This window comes from Sebastes fasciatus, chromosome 16 (genome assembly GCF_043250625.1).
Source record: "Sebastes fasciatus isolate fSebFas1 chromosome 16, fSebFas1.pri, whole genome shotgun sequence".
Lineage (NCBI taxonomy): Eukaryota > Metazoa > Chordata > Actinopteri > Perciformes > Sebastidae > Sebastes > Sebastes fasciatus.
In genome coordinates this window covers 12,325,795-12,343,775 of record NC_133810.1, presented here as the reverse complement: position 1 = coordinate 12,343,775, position 17,981 = coordinate 12,325,795, and the positions used below count along the sequence as shown (strand labels likewise).

At 40.1% G+C, this 17,981-nt stretch overlaps 1 protein-coding gene across 3 annotated transcripts in view; it reads left to right on the top strand.

Annotated features, from left to right (window-relative positions):
- Positions 1-16,360, top strand: part of yipf5 (Yip1 domain family, member 5) — a 217,235-nt gene extending 200,875 nt beyond the window's left edge. For 2 of the 3 annotated variants that reach the window (XM_074611378.1, XM_074611380.1), the window contains exons 2-6: positions 247-367; positions 700-875; positions 2,382-2,527; positions 2,711-2,892; positions 4,358-5,558. In XM_074611378.1, coding sequence (XP_074467479.1) covers positions 255-367; positions 700-875; positions 2,382-2,527; positions 2,711-2,892; positions 4,358-4,520 — 780 coding nt within the window. In that variant the 5' untranslated portion in view covers positions 247-254 and the 3' untranslated portion in view covers positions 4,521-5,558. Of the gene's footprint in view, positions 1-246; positions 368-699; positions 876-2,381; positions 2,528-2,710; positions 2,893-4,357; positions 5,559-16,138 lie in introns of those variants that run through there. The other variant, XM_074611379.1, reaches the window with a different exon arrangement.
- The last annotated feature ends 1,621 nt before the right edge of the window (positions 16,361-17,981 follow it).

Here is a 17,981-nt window from a genome sequence, read left to right as displayed (position 1 = left end):
GCCCACTAGGTGTTTCTCTGAGGACCACCGGTGGGCCCCGGCCCAGTGGTTGAGAATAGCTGTTCTAGATTATGTTATGTTGTTTTAGCCAACTGGACTGTCTATTACAGAGCATGTAGTTGTTCAATATAACAGTGCTTTGTCATTTGTATATTGACATCCTCTGTACCACCTCACTGTAGACCAAAATAATTAACCTAGCTGATGAAGTTGTGTTCCTGTTTCTGCCCCTGTGTTTTTCAACAGAGGGAGAGATGGCAGGGTTTGACAGTTTCAACACAGACTTTTACCAGTCCAGCTACAGTGTAGATGACCAAAACCAGGCAGCAGGCCAAGGCTACACCAACACTGAAAACCCCTACAACAAGTAAGTGAAGAAGGCTCTCTTTGCCTGATGCTCCCTCAGCTGTCAACACCTCCAAGAGCAACATTATTATTATTTTGATGTGCCTTCTCAGCTGCTGAAGACCTAACATTTTGTTGCCTGGGTGAATACCTTATTTGACATCTCTAAAGTGTATTTGTGATTAGGGTGAAGGGCGAGTTTGCATTGTTTTACTGCTTTAAAAATGTTAACACTGCCTAATTGAAACAACATCCTTAGAAAGCAACTTAAGTACAAATATGGAGTTTAAGACGTCTTTTAATGTCCTTTCAGTCAAAGAGTACTGTTGAGCATTATCATTATGTGTTTCCCAGGCCATACGCTGGTCAGTATGACTACTCCCAGCCCATGGGCTACTCTCCCCCAGATATGATGCAGCCCCAGCAGCCATACACGGGACAAATCTTCCAGCCCACACAGACCTACACTCCAGCCCCGTCACAATCCATGTACGGTAGCAGCTTCGATGACGAGCCGCCACTGCTAGAAGGTAGGTGAACCACAACCTGTAGTCTGTGACTTGTATCTGCCTCTTTGGCTCTCATACGACTTCTCTCACTTTTCTTATAATATTTCTCATTCAGGAGTACATGGATTTTGCAAAGGAACTGTCTAGTACAGTACAGTTTGACAGTCAGCAATACACACATTTCACTATGTGTATAGTTAACTGTGCTAAAATTGTTTGTTATTATTCTTTCAGTTGATTGCTATTGTTAGTTTTATCATTGATAAAAACATTTATGTCAGAGACTGTCACAGCTTCACAAAACTTGTTGGACTCTATATTGTATATAAAACAATAGTGATCCGGTCGGCAGTATAACTTCTAGGACATGAACTTAGGCTCTGTTCTTAAAAGCGTGAAATTAAAGTTTCATTCGACAGCTGCAGTTGCTAGCAGAGTCCGAGAATCTCATAGCTGCAAGAGAGTTTGGATGGAAGAGAAAGGGCTGATCAAAGGCTGGCTACCTGGCAAACGGATTGCTAAATTGGCAGACCTGACAATCCCAATATTTAGCAGTATTTTCCCTTTAGTTACACACACGAGAAAGCATTTCGTTGACACTGAGCAAAACTGAGCTGTTAATCACGTTGTGTTGTGGACTTAATCTTTGGACCGAGCCATCCAGGGTTGCACGTACAACAGTTGCACTTCCTGCTTCTCACACTTGTAGAAATTGATATCAGAATTTTGTTTTATTAAACTAGAGACAAAGAGGTCTATAAAATGTCAGAAATGGTAAAACAATGTTGATCAGTGTTTCCCAAAGCCCAAGATGACGTCCTCAAATCATGTCTTGTTTTGTCCACAACTCAGATATTCAGTTTACTGTCATAGAGGAGAAAAGAAACCAGAAAATATTCACATTGAAGAAGCTGGAATCATACAGTTTTCACTTCTTTTTTTTTTCTTAAAAAATTACTCAAACTGACAAATTGTAATAGTTGTCAACTAATCGATTAATCGTTGCAGCTCTAAATCAGTTTGATAAAGCTGAGACCACTTTGGCCTAGAGGTCAATCTCTATTGCTCTCACGGTGTCCATCCCTGTGTTTGTATACATTTTGTGGCACCACACAGCTATGTCTTTCATCCGCTGCATGAGACCGTGAAAATGTTGTTGATTTGCTCAAACTTAATTCACACTCATTACACTAAAATGTGACCTAGAGAGGTGAAGACACACCTCAAGGCTATTCTGAGAAGAAATTACACTTTTATCACGAGTCCTTTCTGTACACAAAATCTGAGCATTCCTGGAAGAGAGACGTTTCTTTCTTTGTGACTGTAAAGGCTTAGTGTTTATATAGCAAACCAGTTGCGCATACTGGCATGTCATTGCATCTCTTCCATGCCTCATTGTGTCATTATCCTTTTTTTAAAGTTCTCTCTACTCTTGTATACTTATTTGTGCCATTTATTTCCCTACCAACTATGTTTGATCATAGTTCCAGTATTCAGTGTTTCTGATGTGTGTTTTCTCCGTCTTAGAATTAGGAATCAACTTTGACCACATCTGGCAGAAGACGCTGACGGTGCTCCATCCAATGAAAGTAGCAGACGGCAGCATCATGAATGAGACAGACCTGGCTGGGCCCATGGTCTTCTGTTTGGCCTTCGGAGCGACACTTCTCCTGGTAAATCATTTGGTTAACGTTGATGAATAATACATCTCGAGAACTTTGTAACTTAGTAAAACTGGCACCCGACATCCTGCCACACCTTATGGCACAGATATATACACATCTTTACACCAATCTATTTAGGTGTGTGCATATCTGACTGTTTGGATGTATCTTTTTTTTCCTTTCTGTTAACAGTCAGGTAAGATCCAGTTTGGCTATGTGTATGGTATCAGTGCGATCGGCTGCCTCGGCATCTACTGCCTACTCAACCTGATGAGTATGACGGGCGTCTCCTTCGGCTGTGTTGCCAGCGTGCTGGGATACTGCCTCCTCCCCATGATCCTCCTCTCCAGCTTCGGAGTCATCCTCTCTTTACAGTGAGTACAAAGCAAAAAGGTACATTTTCTGAATGTTATTATAACTTGTAAATCAAGCAAAGGCTTTTTTTTAATCTATAGAGACCACTATGAGACACTGTCTAGTAGTTTAAATTAGTGTTGCACAATACCCTGCCGTTAGAAGCAGTACGATACCCCATTTTATTAGTACCGATACTTTAAGAATGACAGTGTTTTAATACGAGCCATGAGTTGCATCGATGTGCGACAGCAGGGCAGTGTGTGTGTGTGTGCAGCGCTCTGCTGTAGGACACGGCATTAGGATTGAGATCCTGTGGGAGCAGGCGGTTATAACTTTGCTGCTGCTGGAAGCAAGCAGTCAAAAAATAAACTGTAGTGATAACCAGAAGGATGGAGCCAACAAATAAAGTTGAAAAAAAGATTAAAGCAGGTCATGAATCTCTCGCCAGCTGCACAGTCCCACTCTGAGCTGGTTCCTGTATCAGCAGAACTCCCTTGAAAAAAACAAGGAAATAACAGCATGTCTCTTAATATAGATCAAATGTACCGATACAATTAGATTCACCATCTTCTCTGAATCTGTCCACGCATCTCCTGTAATTCGGCAAACACATAATCCACCAGAGAGCACGTGTTAAAAGTATTATTTTAGCCTGTGTTTCTGTAACGAAAAATGGAAAGAAAGGAAAAGCTGTCCGGCAGCGACGGTGACATTCTCTTCACAAACACCACTTTGACACAACGCAGCTCTTTCTGCAGTTACTGTGGTGTCTTCCTGATTTTAGCAGCTTCTCCTTGATCAGCTTCTCACAGTACTTCATCTGAATTTATTTTCATTTAGTGGGTTTTCTTTTTGGAAGCCTCTCACCATCTCCAGTGCTGCAGTACCACTCTCCGCCTGAGCTGTAACTGATGCGCTGGCAGGGGCGTTGTTTTACAAAAAAAAAAAACATATTAAACACTGTTTAATAAGGGATATCTGGTTGCAAATATAAAGTTAACTAAAGGAATAACAAACTCAAGTATAAGGAACATCAGATTACTGCAGACATTTTTAATTAATACGTTTTAACATATTTAATTAATAAAGAAAAATCTAATTCCATTCCGTAAATCTATTATTCATTACTTTTCCTGATGTTTTAGTTTTTTTGCTGTGGTATCGTTTCAATATTGTTATTGTCATATTTAGGCAGGGTATCATGTCAATGTCATAATTTTGGTATCGTGACAACACTAAGTTTAAATTTCCTAGTTAGGGTTTTGTTGTATTGTACGACTTTAAGATGATAATTGGTTGCTAATGAAACTCATCTTAAGTGTGATAAGCTGAGTTAACGGGACAATGTAACTTTTGTTGGATGTTTGATAGGAGTTTCACAAACAGCTGTACATTTAATAAAACTGTATAAACGCAGCTTTACTACAGCTAACTGCTAAAACGGTGAAAGGTAACTTCTTGCTTCCTTCTTGTCCTCTTTAGGGGCATGGTGGGAATTATACTAACGTCAGCAATCATTGGCTGGTGCAGTTTCTCGGCCTCAAAGATCTTCATCTCGGCGTTGGCCATGGATGGGCAGCAGCTGTTGGTTGCTTACCCGTGCGCTCTCTTATATGGGGTCTTTGCACTCATTTCTGTCTTCTAAAGAAATCATTGAGTACCAGTTTAAAATAACCGCTCCCCAGTTTCTGTAATTTCAGTCTAATTATCACCACTGTAATTAGTGTAATTATTGGCCAATTACACTGTTATTGCAGAAAAATGGGAGCTACTGTCTAAAACGGCACCGAGGTATTTTTCTTTTCTTTTTTTTTTCTTTTATAAGCCTCCACCTCTCACTACATTCTGAATCGACCATCTGCAGGCTGGAGTGTATTGTCTCACTCGTGTCTTCTGTCCGCTTCGTCCCCCTCACACATCCTAAAGGAGAGGACTGTCAAATAAGCCAGGTGAAAAATAACTCCTGTGGACCATGTCGAGCCGTGTACAGTCCTATGATTTTAAGGACATGAGGGGGAAGGAAGTGAGCAATTAGTTCACACAATGGAAACCCGAGGAGACAATTTAATTTGGACACGGACGGGAAAAGGTTCTCAATTTCCAAGGACTGATAACCAACTCTCAACCAACCCTGCAGCCTCACGTGGACCCGGTGGAAACATCATCATGATTTTCGCAAGCCTTTTTTGGCAAACCGCTATAGATTCCACAGCTGCAAGACTAAGGGAAGCACCCACTTTCCTTCTGCACAAGACTACGGTAGCTCACTCTACTTCTCCACTCAGAACAGGTGGAAGAAAATGCGGGACCCTCCTCCTCTGTATCTTCTTTTTCTCCAGGACTGAGGAGTCACGGTCTGATCTTTGGTGTAAAAAACAGCAGCTCTGCTATATCTTATATATTGTTTTATTATATTCTCTTGAAATTCATTTGCGAAGAAAAACACAGTTTGCACAAAAGCATTGTTCTAATTTTCAAAAACCAGTTTGATTCCATATTGAGCATGACTAGTCTGAGAGAGATGCTGTATATTTCTAGGTACAGACACGTCTCTATATAGGTTGTTGCTATAGTTTGCATCCTTTCCATTTCTTAAAATCTTTATAGTTGACTCACTCTGTATGCTTCGACGTGTCATCTGTTCATGTCTTCTCATGCACATTAAAGTTGTCTTTGAAAGTTATCCGCCTTGTGATATGAAATGGTACATCGTGTGGTCAAGCAGATAATTGTAAGAAGTGGTGTTACCTCTTTTTAAAGACTGAAACTTGCTGTGTGGGCAGAAGAAAGTGCAAGTGCAGAAGTGGGTGTGTGATGATAGTTTTCAACAAGCAAAGAGATTAGCAGGCAGTAGTTGTTGCTTGTCAGTAAAAACATCACCGTAGCTACACATTCACAAGCTACCATAAAAATACTGACACGTCACAACAAACGGATAGCAGGTAAGTGTAATGTTCAAATATATATTTCCCATGTATACTTGATGGAGTAAGTATACTAATATCAATCATCTTATTATATTATTGCCATTATTATATTATTATCGTGAACGGATAATCCCAAAAACATCTTTTTGAATGGAAGTAGACATCCTTTTGCAAATTCTCACACACTTTAAAATCCTACTCTATCAAAAAGTAAGCACCACTACAAGTCAAATATACCTTTCTGTAAGCCTTATTATACTTTTTTTTTCTATCAAAAGTACAAGTAGGCCTATAAGCTAAACATACTTAGACTTTTCTGTACACTTGTATGTGTATGAGCCAAGTATACTTAAGTATACTTTTAAGTATATCTCTGATAAATATATAAAAAGTAAACTGAAAGTATACTCTTAAAAAGAATTGTACCAAATATATAATTATTGCAATACTTTCATCAGTGGGGCATCGGCTCAATCACCATTGTGTTGCCTCATTTGGCTATATATAGTGACTTAACAGACATTTATTTAAATGAAAATCGTCGGGATTGCCACTTAAACTTAAATCTAAACAGAAGGTTGACAAGAAGAAATATACAATTTCATGGTTAGAGCACAATCCTCTTTTTTTCCCGCTCTCTTCTGGGTTTTCCTTTCATTAACATACACAAAACATATACACAGAGGGGCTCCTTAAATGGACGATAACCCACTTAGGAGGAATGAATAATTCAAAAATGAAAATGGAGTGCTGTTTTCTATTCCAACAAACAACATCGAGGAGATACTTTGCATTTCAAGCAAACCTAACAGGAGCAGTCTGCTCTCTCATATGGCCAAGTGTTTATATATGCATCCTCTGTATGTATAATCTGTTTTGTATGTTGTTTTAAAAAAAAAGGAGGTAATGCCAATTTGCTTATATTATGAATGAAAGGGATCAGTGTCACACTTTCAAGGGGATTTATTTCCTCTCTAACCAGAACATTGTACATGTCATGAATTGCTTTTTCAACTCATTTTATGCACGCACACACACACACACACACACACACACACACACACACACACACACACACACACACACACACACACACACACACACACACACACACACACACACACACACACACACACACACACACACACACACACACACACACACACACACACACACACACACACACACACACACACAGACACAGACACAGTGGTGAGTGTCTCGAGTGCTTTAAACTATTCTGCGTCCTCTCAGCTCTGGGGATCTCAGAAACAGCTGAGGACTCGTTGTGGGTAGCAGGATGTTGACATTCACGCACCCTTCGTCTATGTACAGTATCTGGTTTCAGCCAGTTTGCAGTCGGGTTTCAATATCTTGCATCTGGATTCACTCAAGGGTATCTCGCATTCTCACGTTTTCCCTGCTGGGCCTAGAGAAGGAATTCGTTCCAAAATTCCTTATTTGCCTTCAATCAAGTCCTTATTTGAACCTGCTAACTCTGGCGTTCACAAATTCCCCTGTAGGCACTGAAGTGAACATTTAAAGTCCATTTACTCGGTGCATTCCTGTGGTTATGTTCAGGTGAAGATGATAGTGTGACTCATTTCCTGTGTGTAAAATAGTTTTATACTTTTATAAATACAATACCTTTTTTGATATCAGAAGAAGAAGTTGTATATTCCCTTACGAAAAAGTAGTATACTTCAAGTGTATTCTATGAAGTATACTTAAGTAAAGTTCAAGTATATTTCCCCCAACTATACTTTATGTGGTAAGTATACTAATATCAAGGTACTAGACTTGTAAGTGTACTACTCCAATACTTCTTGGAATTAAATTGGCGCACTTTTTAGTTTATAAAAATATACTTTTAAGTATACTTTTAAGTGTAAGAATAGTATACTTTAAGCACACTACTAGTTTACATCTAAGTTTTATTTTGTACTGCAACTATACTATAGGTATACTGGTACTTTACTGGTTTAATACTTGTAGCCAACTTTATAGTTTATGAAAGTATACTCTCAATAAACTACTAGTTTAATAGTTTGTATACTGCAAGTATACTTGTATATACTTGTAGCCCACTTTTTAGTCTATGAAAGTATACTTTCTATCCTATAACTTATAGTACTTAGCCAAGGATGTATGTATTAGATAAAGAGACTTGCTCCTTTTGCTATTTGATTTGATGTTTTGTGAAGATAAAAAAATAAATATATTTTTTTTATTTTTGTTAAGTATATCTCTGATACGTACATAAAAAGTAAAAACTGATTTTATTTTAAGTTTAAAGGAAGTGTTCCAATAGCACACTTGAATGTACTTCTTTTTGATCAGGGTCAACAGGTTGTTGCGTTACTGTTCGGGATTGACTTCTCAAAGAGAGAGAACAAAAACATTTTAATTGACACAGTATCCAGTTATGGTCTATTGTGTACATTTGATTGCCTCTTAAGTACCGTATACAAGCAGCAAACTGGTTTGACAGACAGCAGTTACATGATCCATGTAAATAAACAGGTTGTATTTGGAGACATACACAATACAGAGTGAATAGCTTACAGTAACTGGGAGTGTGCAGAAACCTGAGTTCAAACCCTTTTTTTTTAGCAAACACTCAGTGGTTTTCAGTTCAAATTTGCGATGCATTCAAAAATACACTGGACAATTTTAGATGCAATGACCTGGCCCAAGCAAAATATACATAAATCCCTACATTACTGTATGTCCAGAAGAGTGTAGTGCTGCATCTGTGAACAAAAATGCCATAAATATGATTAGCAAATCGTATTGTCAGTGTCAATCGAGAAATTTGATTACTCCTGTTTGCACCTGTTGCTCTATTTTAGCATTTTATGATTCCATGGGGCCAGTATGGTGTCAGAATTTGCTGCTGTGAGCCAGGCTTTAGCAGCTGCAGGACTTCCTTCCCACAATGTTTTGACAATATTACCACTGAGTCTTTGGTTATTTATGTTCTGCATAGCCGGGTCTAATAGAGTTGACCGTGTATATCCTTCCATTTATAACAGGTGATGAGTCAATGATTTATTGTGTTCACAATACAGTGGATGCCAGAAAAAAGTTAACCTCAAACTAGTTGACTGTCTTTGGGATGCTCATTCCATTTTCCCATGTGGAGTATTTACTGTACTAAAAGTTATGGAGATCTAGATGGGAGCCAGATGGCTGATGAAACACCGAGAGAAGAGCTGTGTCTTCCTGTTTTTCGTCACCTACTGAAACATTTACGACCAAGCACCTCCAGATGGTAGTGTTGAGTCACACATAGTCTGTCCTCTTGGCTCATATTGTTTTTTTGCTGTGTTCATTGGCTGCAGTCTGACATTTCCCCTGGAGCGATGACTACATCCCCACATCGTTTTCGAAATCCTAGCAATCATTATCAGGAAATGTATGGCTTACTCTGGATCAGGTCAGCGTCTACTGTAGATCACATTTGTTCGGTTTGCTCCTTGTTTTGGTTTAGGTTGTAGGATAATCTCATTTTACATAAAATTTGCGGAACATGCCATTTAGTGGACACATTTTTAAGTGCCTCAAGTATCCTGAATACACAAACTGTACTTTTACCATGGGTGGGCCCTGAGAAATCCCAAACAGTTGAGTTTGTCCCTGTAAACTATTGCACAATATAACACCATAAATTAATTTTGGGTGAAACATTTAAAGGAACAGTGTGTAACATTTTGGGGGATCTATTAGCAGAATATAATATTCATAACTATGTTTTCATTAGTGTATAATCACCTGAAACTCGTGTTTTTCTTAGCTTAGAATGAGCCCTTCGTATCTACATAGGGAGCGGGTCCTCTTCACGGAGGTCACCATGTTGCTCCGCCATATTTCTACAGTAGCCCAGAACAGACAAACCAAAACACTGGCTCTATAGAGAGACTTTAGCATTTTTACGTTACCTGAAGGCCACCGTAGTTCTCCGACACGCTTGTGAAACTGCGGTAACGTGAGCCGCAGAGTGCAAAACCGTGGTACCAGCAGCCACCATCCGACTTCCGTTGCTCCTAAAGTAGTGTTATTATGGTAAGGATGGCCTCTGAGCGAGGCGGACAGCGTTACCACGGTTTCGCACTCTGCAGCTCACGTTACCGCAGTCTTTAAATGGGAGGAATGAGCTGAGGGGTACTCAGTTGGTTGCAATCTGCAACCACACCACTTGGTGTCGCCAAATCATACACACTGTACCTTTAAGTGAGATTAATGGCAAATCTGCAGTAAAAATAAATAATATTGCTGAATGGTGTAAAGCTTTTTCATTTTAAGTCCCAGAAGGAAATTTTTATAAAATGAGTCATCACTGGAATAAGTATAATATTTAATTAACATTCAATAACACTCCTCCTGTTACAACTGTTCCTGCCATCACTACTACTTTTAATACTATTAACAATCATAAAAAAGTCATCCTCATCATCACCTGTAGGCTGTTTTAGGAGTAGCTGACTAGTTGACTGGTCTGCTCGTCTCTGTGGAATAAGGGCCACCGTGCCATTATGTTATCTAATGGAGGATAATCTCACCTCCATCTGGCCGGCCTGAGCCACAGTCTGTTGTGCCCAGCAAGCTGGCCCGGCTGACTGGTGAGTAACAGCTAATGATGAAAGCGTCTCCTGCTCTGCTAGAAAGAAAAGCATGGAGCGAGACAAGCTGTAAGGGATGGAGGCGGAGAGGAGTGAAACAGATGGGAGTTGTACAATATACTAAAAAAAGAAAAACACTTAACCAAAATTCCTACTTACAAAACAGCGACAAATGAATTGTGAATCTGGCATGAGCAGGTTACAGGACTGCATGTCTTAGATTAGAAATGCACCTTAACAGCATCCAGATAAATTACAATATACTTTGATGCCCACTGCACATGAAGCTATGATTAATTTTTTATGACATTTTATATGGCTTTTTAATGTGAGCTCATACAGTAGTCATGAGATTAAAGGGGAACTAAGCCCATTTTCAAAATTCATAAATGTTATTCCTATGGTCTAAGACTGTGGTTCCCAAACTTTTTCCTTAAGGGACCCCTTTCTTGTCATTGAGTAAACTCACAACCCATGTCAATGTAACATATTTTATGGATATTTCATATTATATTCAATGCATAACAATAACAGTACAGAACAACTGATAAACTATACGGTTAACCCGAATAATGAACGCAATTACTGCAGGAAGTTTGCATAAAACAAGTGATTTGTATTCATTTTGAGCAGATTATTTGGTTTCCTGTGACTAATGCATCAGAGATGATTAATACAATTCTCCAATTATTTTTTTTTTTTAGAATTCATAAATACTAAATAGACTTATTTTTTGACGAATTCAGTGTTTTCTTCTTCCTGATGCTAGGCAGTTGTTCTATTAGCTCTTTGGTTGCAAGCTTTTCTACTGCAGGACGAGGCTGTTTAGCAGAGAGGATCTGTGAATATAACTTGCATTCAGGTCTTTACTGTGTCCTTATCCTGTTTATATCTTAAATAATAATCCAAACTTTAAAAATAACAATTTCATTAACTTTTCTTCACAACAATGAATGAAATGCTGAAGCCAACTTTATGTTAAAATCAGGAAAGCCTCACGACCCCCTGTGAAGTTTTGGCGGCCCCTGGTGGGGCTCAGGACCCACAGCTTGGGAACCAGTGATCTAAGACGGTCCAAAAATATTAGCAAACATGAACTACTCTCTCCCAAATCCCCAAAAATAGAGTGCTAAAACTCAAATGTGTGATGTCATCAAGTATAACGTGTGTGGAACTGCTTCATAGACAACGAATTGGGAAAGATGTTATAGATGACACTGAGAGCCTTAAATTAACTCCTAAATAAAAAAATAAAAAATGCAATGTCAAAGTGCTCATACAAAAAATGCAACAGACATTTTCATTGGGATTGTCTAATTTTTACACAATAATTCGTGTTGTGGCTTTTGCATTTGTTCTGTGGCTTTTGCATTTGTTAAACCTTTCCCAGCCACCGTCTCTTTGACATTAAAACCTCATCTCAACAGGAGTAAACCATTACAATCACTTTGAATAAAATTCTCTGGTCGGCATCACAGTCTGACATCACCTGCTCTATCCTAAGTACTGTTATGTGTTTTCATTATTTTTTTTAAAAGGTGAGAGAAGGTGTATCTGTTTTTAATTGGCGGACAGCAGCAGATGTAGCTGGATAGCATAATAAATGCGGCCTGTGTACGCGATGCGCTCCAAAAAGCCTCACAGCAATGAGGCTGATTAGGATGTTATCTTCACTGAGGGAGCAGACGAGCGACAGGTGGAAATGTAACGATTGGTATTCAGCAACGCAGCGCCGTCTTTTAATGCATCTGCAAAGCCAACAGCACATGAATATTCACTGAGCAACTGTTAGCACAGCACTGAGTGTGATTTGCCCCTGCACTTCATTAGGCTAATTGTCCCCCCTCATTGCACTGCGGCCTCTTCTAACAGTTGATTCAGAACTCAATGAACCAACACAAACACTGCAAGGGACCATCATCAGAGTCGTGCTGAGGGAACCTGTGGTTTTTTTGTTTGTGTATGTGCACGTGTATGCATACTCGTGTGTATTCATGGGTGGGTATGTATGTACTGTGTGTGCATGTACTGCTGTACAATCGTTCCATTTTATGAAATGTGCTTCTGTGTACATACAGTATGTTTGACAAAAAATGCACATATATTACACGTAAGCTCTCGGTGCTTTTTTCTACACGTGTATGCTCAGAAACAGACAAATGAACACAAGCATGTGCAGACATACATATACACACAAAAGGATCAACACATTCTCGTTCCCAACTCATCAAATACCGACGCTTGGTCGGTGGCCAAACATTTCGAAATACGGCACTCTAGGTACCCCTCTAGCATCAGTTTTTGGACGTGTCAGGGACGGCAGGTCACCACATGCTTGTTGCATGCAGTGTCTTTTCAAAACAAACTTCCGTTTTCACAGGAAGTTAGGTTTAGGCAACAAAACCACTTAGTTAGGGTTAGTAAAAGATTGTGGTTGACGTTAATTTGACTAACAACTCACATGACTAGTGAGTGCCTAACGACTCACATGACTAGCAAGTGACTAATGACTCACGTGAATGGCGACTCACGAGACTCGCAGGACTTACGATACTACTACGAGTTATGTAGCTAACGTGACAAAAAGTCAACGCTGACGTTTAGTTTCACACGGGACACGAACAGCGGACTCATGGGCGAAAGTCCTGTGCTATCTCCAATCCACACTTAGACTTTTTGCCTCTTTAAAGGAGCAGTGTGTAGGATCTGGCGGCATCTAGCCGTGAGGTTGCAGATTGCAACCAACTGACACTTCTCCCATGTGCCAAGCATGTAAGGGGAGCTACGGTGGCCAACGCGAAAATGCGAATTGCCCTATCTAGAGCCAGTGTTTGGTTTGTTCATTTTGAGCTCCTGTAGAAACATGGCGGCCGGCTACGTATGTAGATATAACGGCTCATTCAAAAGTAACAAAAAGACAACAATTCTTATTTTCAGGTGATTATACACTAAAGAAAACATACTTAGTAATAATATATTCCATTTCTGCCAATAGATCCCCTTAATTGTTACACACTGGTCCTTTAATACCCTGTCAGTCGCTCTGACTGTCTAATAATGACATGGGTGGGTTTACATTGGAGTTAGTTGAAAGCCCGGTGTTTCACATACAGGCACTAAAGGGTGCCTTCGTGCACTGACCAAGCGTCGGTATTTGGCGAGTTCGGAATGAGAACGGGTTGAAAGGATCTTTACACACAGGGGTTATGGTCAAGCCACATTGATTTCAGAACATTATTGTGTAGTTACCTGCATACTGCCAATTACTGTAGCCTGCCATCACGTTACTGTTACTGTTAACTACAGCTGCACTCGACATTCTATTCATATATGGAAGTTTTTGTTCTTAAACATCCACATGTGAAAATAATTTAGAGTGCAGGTGTAGTTAGAGTAACAATATTGAAGAGAAGAAATTTCATCACAATTAGATTATTTTTCAGTTTTTTCTTTTTTTATGTAGATAACACTTTAGAACAAATCAGACTGCAAAGTGGATGTTGCCTGAAGGCCCCTTTTCCTAGCAGACAGCGTGACATGTCACAACAGGAAAAACAGAGGCATAGCTGATCATTTTATTAATGGCTGCTTTCAGTTCAGGTGTTCCAGAGCTCTAGCAGTGCATTATGCATGACAACTCAAAATGTCTATTGTTGAAAGAAAAAAAAAGATTTCAAAGACGAGGTTTCAAAAGCACAATACTTCATCATTCATTCAACATCGTGGTGGAGAAAGAGTCAGAGAATGTCGAGTTAAATACTGACCGATCAAGCCACAACATCAGAATTTTTGTTATTTATTTATTTGTGGTTTATTTGATAGAGACAGATACAAAATACATAGCTTCTTAATTTGTTTGCGTGAAGTGTTTTAACAGATTTTAAGGATTTCTTTGGGATAAATCGGGGAGGAATTTGGTATAACTGGTGAATTTATGCAGCTATTTTATTCTAACAAAAACTCAAAGAGAAAATCTGAATTAAAATGCTTTTTGCAACTATAGGCAAACCAATTATTTTGGATCAGTAGCCATGATCAATTCACCAAGACAGATTAGTCATGTTCTCATTCACAGTCCGAGGGAGAAATGGAAATTATATGAGCAATTCACTCTTGAGACATCATTCCAGTTCTTGAAAGAAAAATCCCTTTGAACCATCCACTCCAGTATCGGAGAAGAGATACTTCACTCCTTCAAACAATTCCCTCACCGACATCTCCGCTCTTGATTATTCACAAAATGTGTTTGCAGTACGTAGCTTGTATCTCGGTGTTAGTGTGGGAAAGTGCTCTCCTCTCCACCAAATAAGGTTTTCCCTGTGGCAAAGGAAAGGAAAGAATTATGAATGGATCATGAACAGATTTTGATAACGTTACTCCTTAGATAGAAATAAAAAACCCAAACAGAAGAATAACACACCTGATGCTGAGTGAGACAAACAGCATCTGGTGGATGACAAATCATTTAATCACAGTCTTACATAATAATTTGTATAATATAGCTGTATTATTATGTATTTTTAACACCCATAACAATTTTTGCTTTGACATACATAAGAATTCAGTATGAATGACAATAATTCCCCCGTCATTACAGACCTTTGTCAGTATTCCCTGTTTAGCCTCTCGTTAATCTGCCTGAATGGATTTTACCGTTTGAGCAGTGAAATTGTGTTGCAGCTTCAGATTAGAGCAGCTACAAAAGGCTGGAAACCCATCTGGTCTTGCTGGGGGCGTTCTTATTCAATATGCATGACATAAGAATAATAATTCAGAACATCAGCATACCACAGCAAGCAGCAACTCCGCTGACGTCATTCCATATTTGTGCTTTCATTAGTAGAAATGTGACTCATCATTTATATTCCATTCTTGTGTTTTTTTCCCCTAACTTTTTATGGTACGTGCACCGATTTGTATGAGAATTAGTGCTGCACATAAACACGCTCCTGACTGTATATTTTTATGACTTTCCATTAAAAAACCAAGCATTACTCATTCGTATTTTAAATTTATAAACCACAAATGTTGCCATTATTTATGCCCGTGTGTCTTTTCTACTTGCAGTGCCCGACGTAATGAAATATAAATTTACTTAATCATCTTGCCTATTTATTTATTAATGAAAGCTATTGCGCCCTATTTATAGACGCGACTGTGTTTCTCTATAACTTATGTAACAGCCCTATACCATTACAGCAGAATGATCAAAATCCCAGATACAGTTTATGTGCAAAGAGAGGAATGAACAGGCGAAATAAATGTTCATGCTGAACTGATTCACCCCTGATGCATGATTATTGGATCCAATGGTAACTCTATGACTGAACTTGAAATGCCGTATCTTAAATAGCACAAGTGTAATGCATTGTAAAGATGGCCTTCATAAAACTTGTACCTCATCTATGTATAATATGTAAGCATGCACATTTCATGTTGCTCTGCAGTAAATCTTGAGCACAGAGCCTTGTTATTCCTTGCATGAATGACTTTCGCCCCTAGGGTTGAGATTTTACTGTATTTTTTATTTTTGTTCTATCTCTTTTTTTAATCACAGCCTACCCATCATTTAGCAGTCTGATTTATTCTATACTGCTCAGTGGGGTAAGGATAACATCATGATTATTTCAGTAGTCATCAGCTTAGCAGTTAAAAGTAGCACATGCGATGGCAGCAGCATTAGTTTTAACCACCACTCCTTCCTTACCCTCCAGAATCCTGGAAGTAATTGGCAGCATGTCAGAGAGCTGCAGAGGGATCTATGGACCTTATTGCAACTCAAAGGAAAGAGCTCTCAAGCAGAAGAAAGAAGTCCTGACAGCGCCTCGTGTAACCTAATGGCTTTAACTATTTATATAACATGCTGGACTGAGACACAACGAAAGAAAAAGACAAGCAAGAGAAAAAAAGACAGAATAAGTTAGATAAATAGATGGAAAATCAAGCCCATATATGCATCGGCTAATAATAATAATTTAAGGCACCAAAAATGTATTTAGGGCATCAGCAGAGAGAAGATACAGAGTCTCTTAGGGTCACCATCTTGGTAATTGGCCGTTTCCATCTTGGTATTTGGTCGTCGCCATCTTGGTTTTGGCCGTCGCCATCTTGGTATTTGGCCGTCACCATCTTGGTATTTGGCCGTCGCCATCTTGGTATTTGGCCGTAGCCATCTTGGTATTTGGTCGTCGCCATCTTGGTTTTGGCCGTCGCCATCTTGGTATTTGGTCGTCGCCATCTTGGTTTTGGCCGTCGCCATCTTGGTATTTGGCCGTCACCATCTTGGTATTTGGCCGTCACCATCTTGGTTTTTGGCCGTCGCCATCTTGGTATTTGGCCGTCACCATCTTGGTATTTGGCCGTCACCATCTTGGTTTTTGGCTGTCGCCATCTTGTTTTTTTGCCGTCGCCATCCTGGTATTTGGTCGTCGCCATCTTGGTTTTTGGCTGTCGCAATCTTGGTTTTTGGCCGTCACCATCTTGGTTTTTGGCCGTCGCAATCTTGGTTTTTGGCCGTCGCCATCTTCGTATTTGGCCGTCGCCATCTTGATTTTTGGCCGTCGCCATCTTGGTATTTGGCCGTCGCCATCTTGGTATTTGGCCGTCGCCATCTTGGTATTTGGCCATCGGCATCTTGGTAATTGGCCGTTTCCATCTTGGTATTTGGCCGTAGCCATCTTGGTATTTGGTCGTCGCCATCTTGGTTTTGGCCGTCGCCATCTTGGTATTTGGCCGTCACCATCTTGGTATTTGGCCGTCGCCATCTTGGTATTTGGCCGTAGCCATCTTGGTATTTGGTCGTCGCCATCTTGGTTTTGGCCGTCGCCATCTTGGTATTTGGTCGTCGCCATCTTGGTTTTGGCCGTCGCCATCTTGGTATTTGGCCGTCGCCATCTTGGTATTTGGCCGTCACCATCTTGGTTTTTGGCTGTCGCCATCTTGTTTTTTTGCCGTCGCCATCCTGGTTTTTGGCCGTCGCCATCTTGGTTTTTGGCTGTCGCAATCTTGGTTTTTGGCCGTCACCATCTTGGTTTTTGGCCGTCGCAATCTTGGTATTTGGCCGTCGCAATCTTGGTTTTTGGCCGTCGCAATCTTGGTTTTTGGCCGTCGCAATCTTGGTTTTTGGCCGTCGCAATCTTGGTTTTTGGCCGTCACCATCTTGGTTTTTGGCCGTCACCATCTTGGTATTTGGCCGTCACCATCTTGGTTTTTGGCCGTCGCCATCTTGGTATTTGGCCGTCACCATCTTGGTATTTGGCCGTCACCATCTTGGTTTTTGGCTGTCGCCATCTTGGTTTTTTGCCGTCGCCATCCTGGTATTTGGTCGTCGCCATCTTGGTTTTTGGCCGTCGCAATCTTGGTTTTTGGCCGTCACCATCTTGGTTTTTGGCCGTCGCAATCTTGGTTTTTGGCCGTCGCCATCTTCGTATTTGGCCGTCGCCATCTTGATTTTTGGCCGTCGCCATCTTGGTATTTGGCCGTCGCCATCTTGGTATTTGGCCGTCGCCATCTTGATATTTGGCCATCGGCATCTTGGTAATTGGCCGTTTCCATCTT